The sequence below is a fragment of the Amborella trichopoda genome, chromosome 2, assembly GCF_054954075.1.
Source record: "Amborella trichopoda isolate Santa Cruz 75 chromosome 2, AtrichopodaSantaCruz75HAP2 v2.0, whole genome shotgun sequence".
Taxonomy (NCBI): domain Eukaryota; kingdom Viridiplantae; phylum Streptophyta; class Magnoliopsida; order Amborellales; family Amborellaceae; genus Amborella; species Amborella trichopoda.
The window spans coordinates 62,188,199-62,199,922 of record NC_142337.1 but is presented as its reverse complement, the minus strand read 5'-3'; the positions used below and the strand labels follow the sequence as shown (position 1 = coordinate 62,199,922).

The window sequence follows — 11,724 nt, the reverse complement described above, 5'->3', positions numbered from 1 at the left end:
GATCGGTTCCGGGTCCAAATCTTGGACCCGAACACTATTCAGGTCCCGGTTGGGTTCAAGTCCGATAATATTTTTTGAGTATGAAATATAATTAAATATATAGACATTTTAATTTTTAAGTCGGGCTTAGGCCTGGGTCTGGCCGGTCCAACCCGACCTGTTGCTACCCCTATGCCAAATGGAACGGGAAAGGGGGACTTTTTATTATTCGAACATCAAAGGTCGTGGTTATGAGTTATCCTTGAGAAGAGGTTAAGAATTTGTGCGTGTACTTTGTACAAAGTTGAGGCTCTAAACAAATAAGGTATGCCCCTAAATAGTGTCGAAATATGGTTTTTAAGTAGTAAAATTTTTTGTGCTGGCCTAAAACTTATTTTTATCTTTAATATGAAATTTATATTTTCAAAATAATATTAGATTGAACAAATCTATAAACACTTGAAAATATTGAAAATTGATGGCCCATATAATGTATTACAAAATGTGTATTTTTCATACTTCAAATTTTTTTTTTTTTTTTTTTTTATGTTTATACATCTCAAGGTCTAGATGATCAATTTGGGGGTTTTTCTATATGTAAGCAGCCTCTTCTAGTGAATTATTGATGTGCACCTTGATTTGATTATTTAGGCCTCAAATTATATAAATTTTTTCTAAAATTTATTTAAGGTTGTAGATTATATTATTGAAGTAAGGTGCACCTCGAAAATCCTTTAGAAGAGAGTGTCTCAATATTGGAGAACCTTCCAATTGATTATCTCGACTTAGAGGTATGGATATGAAGAGAGAAAAGAATTTCAAGTATTAAAAATAGTGCATCTTATAACAAGTCATTTGAACCGTCTATGTTCAAGATTTGCAAGTGTTTATAGATATGTTAAAATTGTATTATTTTTGAAATTTTAAATTTCATAACTATAGGAAAATTTATATTTTCAAGTCATCATAAAATTTCAAATACCAAAACTACATCTCTGAGCAAGTTTTAGAGGTGCAGCTTACTTCTATAGTATAGGGTGGGCGCCTTATACAAACATCACCCAAATAGAAAAGGGAAACAATTATACAAGGTGTCAATTTTATACTAAAGTACACCTCTAAAACCCTTAAAAAAAAAAGTCGTCCCGACGGTAAAACACCCTCAAATTAATTAGTGTTGAAAAGGGCAAAAAAAGATTTGAAGTACAAATAATGCATCTTGTAATGCATTATCGATTTGTCCATTTGTAAAAAAATTAACTATTTATAAATCAACTTGATTTACATCATCTTTTGAGCTTTAAATTTCATAGTTAGGGGCCAATAGATTTTCACACCTTTTCATACCTCGTAAGGCTTTTCGGCACCGAAATTGGATCTTACGACATAGTTTTGAGGTGTGAAGGTGCGTCTTGCTTCAACATTACCAGATTGACACCTTACACGTTACCCAATAAATATTTTTAAGTAAAAATAAGTTTATTACAATTTGTACTATATATTTTTTTTAGAGGGTGCGGTTTCTATTAAGGTTGCAATCTTAACAATCCAATTAAAGTGTACTTTAAAATTTTATCATAATATGTAATTTTGTTATAAATTTTTTTTACCATTATCTTAAAATCTATTTTCATACCTAATTAGAAAATTTTAAATTCTAAAAATAGTTAAAATCAAGTATATCTATAAATATATGAAAATCTTGAAAGTGGACGATCTAGATAATGTGTTGCAAGATGCATAATTTATGGGACTCAAAAACTTTTTTTTTCATTTTCATACATCTCAATGTCAAGATGATCGATTATAGGGTTTTTTCTACATTAAAACAATATTTTCGATAGATTTTTGAGGTGCATATGTGATTCTATATTTTAAGGTTGCAACCTAATAGATTTTTTCTTTTTTTGGATAGTGTAGATTTAACACTTTTTTAAAAAATGCGTAAAATCTACACATCCAATTAAAATAGACAATGTAGATCATCGCAATCTTACTTTTATAAATATGGTTACAACCTTACACAAAACCACGTCCTTCTAAATATGAGCCATAAAGTTATAGGGTTTGGGGAGTATATCATATGTCTCGTACTTCCTCAACCATGCAACTAACTTTAATGAGAAAAATCACCAATCAACTATTTTAAAAAAATGATGGTAGGAATAGATATCTTCTACCCTTTATGCAATCAGATCTGTGTTTAGGAAATCAAATATTTTGTTAGCAAATTCTAATAGAATATTTTCCACAAGTGAAAAAATAAAAATAAAAGAGAAGTTCTTAACATAATCCTATGCAATCAATATCCTCTTGAGATGTAATTCACTTTCTCAAGTCACAAATAGCTACTTTCAAAATAAAAAGTATTACATTATATTTTATGAGAAAATAACGTATATATCCGTTATATTTATCATTATTATAAAAATGCTTCAAAGTTTTCGTTATTACTCATATATCCATTTTTTAAATTTCCTAACATTTTTTAAAAAAGACAAAAATGTATATTTTCGACTTTTCAAAAACTGAATTTTATATTATTGAAATAAGTTACACCTCAATAACCCTTCATAAGAGAATATTCCAATATTGGAAAACCCTGATCATCTCTACATAGGTTTGAAGAAAAAAATAATTCAAGTTTTAAAGAAAGTGCATCTTATAACAATTTGTCCAAACTGAATAATTCTAAGATTTTCTAAGGGTATAGATCTACTCAAATTGTACTTTTCTTTTTTCAACTAGGTTAGCATGCAGCCAGCCCACATGTTGTAGAAACACGGGCTTTTCAATAAATATATTTAAAAAAATAATTTGATCCTAATTTTTGCATAACATATAATTTTAACATGAAGATCATGAATATGAAAATGAAAAAAATTTAAAACTAAAAATAATAATTATCCTAAGAAAGCATTTGGACCATCAGTTACAATTGTTTTTAAATGGACTACGTATGCTTTATACTTGTGAACCGCATATTGTAGAAATGCAGTCCAGCCCCACGAAACAATTGTCTTTTTTTTAAAATAAAGAAATAAATTAATTAAAATTTGTAACTATGGGTGAAAACAGATTTTAAACCTCTCTTGAGGGTTTCAATACATAAACTGTATCTCCAAGCAAAATCTAGAGTTGCGCCTTCTCAATTTGATCTCATTGTTCTCTCCCTTAACACTCTCATGGCTGCAAGAGCGCAGCAGGCAAAGAAGACTGTAACTTGTAACCTCATCCTCCTCTCTCTCTTCTTCTCCACTTCCCTCTATATCATCTTGGCTCGTGGCAGAAATGCCTATCATCTTCGCCATCCTCTCCTTCAACCCATCCAGCAGTTCTGCAACTTCTCAGATGGCTCATGGCTTTATGATAAGGGGGCAAAGCCACGCTATGACCACACCTGCAAAGAGATATTCAAAGGCTGGAACTGCATCTTTAATGGAAAACCTAATGTTGAAGAGATTTTCAAATGGAAATGGCAGCCTAGGGAGTGTGATCTTCCCCGATTTGATCCAGCTCAATTTCTCGAGCGATTCAGACACACCAAAATCGGTAGATCCCTATCTCTTGAATTCCTGTTTTTCTATTTTTTGAACATTTTCTATTATTTCTCAAGATTGTTTTTTCTCCGTTGTTGCATTGCCTTCTTGTAGTATTTCCCTTAAAAAAATGGATGTTATATGCTTAATTTGGGAATTTTTTGGGGGAGGAAATTCACTAATATGGTGTTACTCAAGCTGTTAAATAGAATTAATTCTAGAATACTCTGTTAAACTGGAATGTTAGTTCTGACTCAATTGAATTGAATTGAATTAAACCCAGTTTTTTCGCATTGACTAGTAATGTTTAGATTGAGCTGTACAGTCTTTTTATACACCTTGTATGTGTTTGCCAGTGCAGGATTTGTGGGAGACTCTTTGAACAGGAATATGTTTGTGTCACTTGTGTGCACTCTGAAGAAGGCATCAAACGAAGTAAAAAAATGGCGGCCTGCTGGTGCTGATCGCGGCCATACATTTCTTCTTTATAACCTTACAATAGCATATCATAGAACCAATCTCTTGGTTCGTTATGGAAGGTTAGAATTTTTGAAGAATTTCTCTAATGCTTGTCCTCGTTTGTGAAAATTGTCATTGTTTAGTTGCTTCTAGTGCAATGGTTGTGTGAATACATGTTTGTTTGCGATATACTTCTTTGTCAATGATCCAAGCTTTTTGTTAGTTACGATCCTTCTTGGGAGAGAAATTGACTTGGGGTGCTATGGTTCCTGCACATTAGGTTATGTAGATTCCTACTATTAAAAAGTTTGGCCGTTGCTATTCTGTAGACTTGCTTCTGTTGAAAGGTCGCAACATTTGAAGTTCAAAAAACTGTTACTGTAAAATGTCAAAAACATATAACAAATGAATTTTTGAGAATTTGCATCATTTGGAATACGGAAAATCACAGCGTTTGATGAGCATAAGAATTGTAGAAGCTACTATTTCTGACAGTCACTGTGATTAGTGAAATTCGAGTGTCACGTGGTTTTTATGTAACATTTTTCTTAGAAATATATTCTTGAAATGTAGTTGACTTGGGTTCGGAGTTCAAACGTGCAGCTGAACTGGAAGGCATTCAGTGTTGTATCCTGCAGATTGTGTGTGTTTGACCCTATCTAAGTTGCTCGAGAAGAGAACACTGTTACCTTGGAACATTTTCCCTTCATTTATGCCTAGAGATTAAGTGTACATCACCTCTCCCAAATTATGGGTGTTTTTAAAACTCAGGAAGTACAATTGGGCACTTTCCTTTTAATTTTTTTTGCCAGCATATGTTAAGGATTTGCAGTCCTCCAAAACAAGCTGCTCTTTATCTAATGGTCTGTACTTGTTGTTTGCTTCCTGTATGTGTTGTTATTTATATTTTATATATGCCTTGCTACTAATATTTATAATGCGGCTATCACTAAGCCTGTTTTTTTTTTTTTTTTGTAATTTCTTTTGTTTGGTGCAGTTGGTCAGCAAGTGACAAAGATGGCATCTTGGAATCACTTGGTTACAAGCATGGTTTTAGAGTGGATATTGATGTTCCTGATCTATCTTGGATAGAAGCTCCAAGCTACCACGACATTCTTATCATGAATACTGGCCACTGGTAAACTTCAATGACTCTTTCATGTGGTATGGTGCTGGCTTGCTACCTGTAGTAATTAGATTTTTCACCTGTACTCCGCAATTAGGGCTGCCACTGGACCAGTTTTCCAGTGGGGCTCGAGCTCGCCCAAATTATCTCATTGAGGCCTGAGCTGGCTTGGCCTGAAAAATTGAATCAGGTCGGGCTGGGCTTGGGCCTTCTTTTTGTGATATGAAAGGACATATTATATATCTAAATGTATGTTATATACGCATGTTTGTGTGTGTGTGTGTGAGAGAGAGAGAGAGAGAGAGAGGGAGACAGAGAGCTGGGCCAAGGCTGGCCTGCATGGGCCTTAAAGTGTGATCCAAAGCCATGCCTCACCGAGAGGCCCACAGGCCAGGGCATCCCGGTTGCTTTTGATATGATGGAAGTAGATGCAAGTTGCTCACTCTGAGAGTCTGAGAAATGGATAGAACCAAAATGAGTGTTTCTTCAAAGGATGACAACATTGCCAGGTCTTGGTTCTGACGTCAATTTTTTATGTGCTCTTGGATTCAATATTCCCTCTGGAGTATAATTTCTTTGATTATGAGAAAACTGAATATTGAATCTGTATGAAATCAAAATTAGGAAAAATTTAAGTCGCAATATTAATAATAGAATTAACAACTAGAGATGCTCTGAGATATGGCTCTGTTGTTGTGTGAGTTCTTGCCTTTTTGAGTTGATAATCTGAGAATATTGCTTTTTTGCTATGTGATGGAACTATGACTCATATCAATTGTAGAATAAACATATCCACTTGTTTTACTTTGAGATGATGCCATTTCATGGGCTAGTTCTTCAAAAGGGTACAGTATTAGGAATTAAGATATTGACTGAATTAGGGTTGAAGGACAATGGCGTTGAGAAAGGATCAGATGAGGCAACTTACATGTTGAATGCCTCCTATCGGAGTTCTTAGGCTTAACATTGATAGTAGTTTGTTTCGAATCCAAGCCCATCTAGTATTTGAGTCATCTTTGTGGACTTCTAAGAAGGTGAGTAAAAGGTGGAGGTGTTATCTGATCCCGTTGGACTTGTGAATTCAACCTGAGAGGAAACACTTGCGCTCCATAAAGACCATAGGCTGTTCTATTCGTTTTTCTCAAGTCTCCTGGTTATGGAGGGGGACTCCGTCAATCTCACAAGGTGGTTTTCTAAGTATCTGGTTTCCCAAACCATGGAGGCTGGTAGATCTCATGGAAGAAGTCGGTCACCTGTCCCAATTCCAAAATGTTGCAGATCTAGTTCTATCATATATGGAAAGAAAATAATTGTGAAGCAGAATGTCTAGCTTAACATGGAGTGGGAGCTACCTAACTAGTTGGACTGTTGGAAACACTTACATTCCCTACCTGATACAGTGATGCTCTATGTTCTCTCTCGTATTGTACTTTAATTTATTATTGTTTCTGTTAAAAAAATGGACTCTAGTATGCGTCTCTGTTTGTTTGATATTTTGGGTGTTACTGAATGTATACTCCATCTCTTGAAATAAAATGTTTCTAGAAAAAGCAAGCCTTGTAATTTGGATGACACTTCAACTCACAAATGGTGTCCCTGAGACGATCACTATGCAATTCCTTGTGGAAGTTTTTCTATGAGTCCATTCAAGCTCTGGTGTTAGGAACTTCCCAGTTGCTTTTGTTTGTTGACCAAGCTCCCAGCACCTCTATTTGTCTCTTTTCTTCCTTTTTATTATTTTTATCCGTTTGGTTTCCTTTTTTTTCTTTTTTCCTTTTTTTTTTGGGAGTTTCTTGAATAAGTAACCATTGTTTATTTCGGTCATGCGCTTGCATCACTCAGTGAATAGAATGATTATATCCCTGCATGACTCAGTGAATAGAATGGCTCTTTCATGAGTCAACTTGACCTAACCTTATCTGAGCGCAGCACTGATTTCGAGTATGCAGTTGATGGTTTCTTTTCATATTGGTCTGCCCCCATACCCAACATCCTTTCCTTTGTTACTCCTGGACTTCGTAACCTAGAATATAAAGCTATGGAATGCAAGTATAAAATTTGTGAAATATCTACCAAAGGCTATAAGTATGAAATATGGTAAATCAATGGATTTGGAACCTTTAATCCCTTATAGAGATTTGTGGCTTGTCTCTAGCAAGTTTTGCTTGGATGTATGCTATCTCGGCTGGTCTCAAAATTTGATGCCTTGACAATGTTCAGGATTTCTCTTCTTTGCATATCTGGTACTACACTATATATCTGTGCAGTTCATTTGTAGACAAATGAATTCTTCAACGTTATGTTGTTATCAACGAAAGGAAATAAACTAGGTGAATTTATATTCTCTAGCTACTAAGAATATCTACTGAGAAATGATAGAACAACTCAGTGCTTGGCTGAGGATGATCCAAGATATTACTGCTATTCCAAAGAAGACAATATGGACATTAAGAGTTTGCTTCAATGAATATGAGTTTTTGTGTCTCTAAGTTTTCATTTTATTGTGGACATGCAATCCCAACTGATTCCCACTTTAACTCTACATATGATTTTGTTTGTTTCTGCTTTTGATGGAAATGTTATTTTTTCAGGTGGTGGGCACCTGCTAAATTTGATCCAATTCACTCTCCAATGATCTTTTTTGATAAAGGCTTACCTGTGATACCTCCCCTTTCCCCTTCTCTTGGCCTGGATATGGTTTTGAAGAATATGGTATGTCTTACATCTTGTAACCGTTGCGGATATATTTTTTTGTCAGCCGTTGGTGCAGCATTTTCTTGAAATTAGTAATTTATAATCCATCTTTTGGTTTACTAATACGTTCTATTTAGTTTAGTGGTTTTAAACCAGGCATGATGAGTTTAAATAGGTAACTGGTATATTAATCAAGATTCTAGTTTCTGATTTTCCTGAGTTTACCTGATCTATATGTGGGTCACTATAGTGTGGCAAGTTAATATTTTGGATCCACGGTTAGCTTGGCCAAGTGGTGTCAAAATCTCTTGCATTTTGGGGGACCACGGAGGGACTTCCTATGGTTCATTGTGACCTTATTTTAGTGAAAATTTCATTACCAGTTCGAGTAGAAAAAGACACATACCATGGATTCTCCTTCCACATGAGGCCCAAAATCACCCTTCTACCAAATGACCACCAAGTGATACAATGAGTATTCCTTGTAGAGATATACAATTCTCAGCCCTGTTGAATGCTGGTATTGCTAAGAAATAGTATATACAAAAGTTGGGTAAATTACAAACAAAGTTACCCAGGCATCCCCTTTTTTGTGCATTACACAGCCATCATGTTCCAAGTAATCTTATCCACTGGAGCACTGAGAGGAAATTTATTGGAAGAATGCCCTTATGATCCAGAAGTGACCTTAGGGTCCTACAGTAAATGGCAATCACATGTTTTCTTTGAAGGAAAAGAGATGAGAGCTTTTTTACTGTTCCTCTACGTACCTATTACCAGCCACATACTCATAGACTCTTGAATAAGCAGCATAACTGGCTGCGCAGTCCATGTACCATCTCTCTCTCTCTCTCTCTCTCTCTCTCTCTCTCTCTCTCTCTCTCTCTCTCTCTCTCTCTCTCTCTCTCTCTCTCAGTTGACATCTTTCGCGAGTGGACATGTGAATTCTTATTCCGTTACACATGTTTATCTAAATGTCTATGCACGTACATGCAGTCATGCACGCATGCGTGACTAATGTGTAAATACATATATTCACATCAGCTGACATCTTTCACAAGCATGCATGTGCATACTTATTCCATTGCTCACATGTTCCTTTTCACTGCTGATGTTCTTGTGGTTCAGTGCAAATGTTGTTACCCAAGATGTGCAAGGATAACTAAACACAAAGTAGAAGCTTCTTTCTAAAGATATCCTCAATATTTGGTTGCTGTAGTTATTTTCTAGTAGTTGATTTATTTGTTTCTGATTTGTTAGTTATTCCAATTTTTTATTTTTCCATTTCTGTTCAATGGGCTTCATTTTCATTTGCAGATAATGTTTGTGGAGAACAAAATGGCACTCAACGCCATCAAATATTTCCGTACACAATCCCCAAGACATTTTGAAGGGGGTGACTGGAATGAAGGTGGTTCTTGTCAACGTAATAGACCTTTATCGCAGGGGCAGGTGATTTTCTTTTGACCATCTATCACCAACCTTTTTTTCGTATTTTTTATATCTTATCTTGACAGATTTTTTCTTAGCCATATGGGGCAATTAATATTGTTGTTATTAGTTATGCCAAAAACTTGGTATATTTCTTCTAAATCTGCAGTCCATTACTAGCTTTATCTGGCATACGGACATAGAATTTTTGTTGTATCATTGATTTTCATTGCATTTTATTGATGTTGAAATATGTTGAACTATAGCATCCTATACTTTAATAACAGTGCCTTAATATGATGTATGCTTCCTTTGTGCTAAGGGTTTTTATGGCTTTCATATTCATAAATACATTATGGAATTGTACATATTAATGTAAATTTGTATGCATCTGTATGGTTGTCTTGGTTATGTAGTTATATACCATATGTTATGCATTCGAATTCTTCAAAGAAACATCCTGTAGTTATATCATATTATTTTTCTCAAATCACTTTCATAGCTCCATGACACTTGTCTGTCTTTTGGTTTACAAAAGGTGGAGCAATTGTTTTCATTGGAGAGAAACAGAACAAATGTTGAGGCTCGATTGGTGAACCAGCATTTGTACAAGGCCATAGAGGGGACAAGTTTTCGCATTCTCGATATAAGCCGTATGAGTGAATTCAGGGCAGATGCCCACCCATCGAGCTCTGGTGGGAAAAAGCACGAGGACTGCATGCACTGGTGCTTACCAGGATTGACAGATTTTTGGAATGATTTGCTTGTAGTTAATCTTATTACAAATTGACATTGGATTCTTTTATTATTTGCAAAATTTTATTCTTGTCTCGACCCCTATTTGCAAACTTCAGTTTTTGCATGTTTCTCTCTGAGCGCGTTCTTTTCTCAAATATGCTTTGATTATTGCCCTTGTTGTTTGTCTCACCGCTTCAAAGAATGTTCATCAGTTTCTGCAGTTAAATGGCTTGACTTGTTTCATGAGTTTAACCTGAATTAATATTTGACTCTGACTCCCTCCCCAGCCCCTTTCCCAACAAAATACCTCTCACTCTCTCTCTTTGAATATTAACACAAGCTTTCCATTAATCATAAAACAGATTACAAGATGTGACGTACAATAAGAGCATAAAATCAAGAAAATATAACAACCAATGAGGAATTTGAAACTCCCCCTTTGGCTAGACAATCTGCGTCCTCATTGGCCTCCCTATAATAATGACAAAGATCAGCATTAAACAGCCAGATCTTATCCCTAGTTTCATGAAATAATGATCTTAATCTCCTATTAGACTCCCCTCTACTCTTCTTTAATTGTCTTTCCACCCTCTAACAAACCATGTGGTTCAGCCTCGCTAGAGGTAGTAAAACTGCATGGGCCAGAGTAACTGCATAAGATATAGACGAACTTATTTCTGATCAGTCTACCAAAGCCAGTTGCACCGGGATTGCCAAAACTGTTTTCATCAAAATGTAGTTTGATAAAATTAGTAGGTGGTGGAGACCAAACATCAGCCCTTCGATTAATGTTAACAAAGGCCAAGGATGTCATTGCCAATGGAGTATTAATAATTTGCCTTTTTGGGGTTGAGCTCTCTCTCTCATGTGTTTTTGTGTGGTGGTTTTATTGGGCTAGTTTGGCAGGTTTTTCTTATGACTCTGCAGAAAAGTTGTGAACCAAGTCATTTAAGGATTTAGCAACCCAAGTTAGTTCCCAAACTCGATTGAAAGGTGCATGGAAAAGCTTTCGATGCGTATGCGGACTTTCGTGTTTGCCTTGGTTTTGGAGGTGCTTTTGAAAAGTTGGGATTATTAATGTTTGCTACAAGGTCACAAGTGCTATTAGCAATTAGGTGTCAAATTTGATGGCTTGGGCTCGGGTAAAAGTTTGAATTTTTTTTTTTTTAGTTTTAAGTCTAGTCAATGACACACTTACAATCACTCAATTTGAAATATGACAGACAAGATTTTTTTTTTTTTTTTGGAGTTTTGAGTCTAGTAAATGACATACTCACAACCACGCAATTTAAAATATGACAGACAATAATGTTTGTGACTGCCTTGTTTAAATGGTATCTTTAAGTATTTTTTCTTTATATGGATTTTGAGATTTAGCCGACCCTAATAAGTTTGGAAAATACTCTTATGATGATGATGGTGAAAAGATTTTGAAACTTGAAACACATTCCAAAACACAAATTCATATTTGCCTCGAATCTATTTGAAGACCTTTGAATAACTAAAGGATGCAGTTGGCATGCGGCCAATCCCGCACATGTACAAATGCGGGCTTGGCAATAAATATATTTTTTAAAAATAATTTGATCTTATTTTTTAGAGAATATATAATCTTTAACATGGAGATCTGGAATATAAATAAATAAGTAAAATTTGAAAACTAAAAATAATAATTATATTAAGAAACATTTGGACCGTTAGTTACAATTGTTTTTAGATGGACCACCTATTTGCATTCATCTTTAAGATGGATGCTTT

At 35.0% G+C, this 11,724-nt stretch overlaps 1 protein-coding gene across 1 annotated transcript; it reads left to right on the top strand.

Moving 5' to 3' along the window:
• Positions 1 to 3,114: 3,114 nt before the first annotated feature.
• On the top strand, positions 3,115 to 10,062 carry TBL13 (TRICHOME BIREFRINGENCE-LIKE 13). The gene is made up of 6 exons (XM_006855390.4): positions 3,115 to 3,531; positions 3,880 to 4,057; positions 4,975 to 5,115; positions 7,695 to 7,815; positions 9,115 to 9,249; positions 9,767 to 10,062. The coding sequence occupies exons 1-6, from the start codon at positions 3,165 to 3,167 to the stop codon at positions 10,016 to 10,018; spliced, it is 1,194 nt and encodes a 397-aa protein (XP_006855452.1). The 5' UTR covers positions 3,115 to 3,164; the 3' UTR covers positions 10,019 to 10,062.
• Positions 10,063 to 11,724: the final 1,662 nt, after the last annotated feature.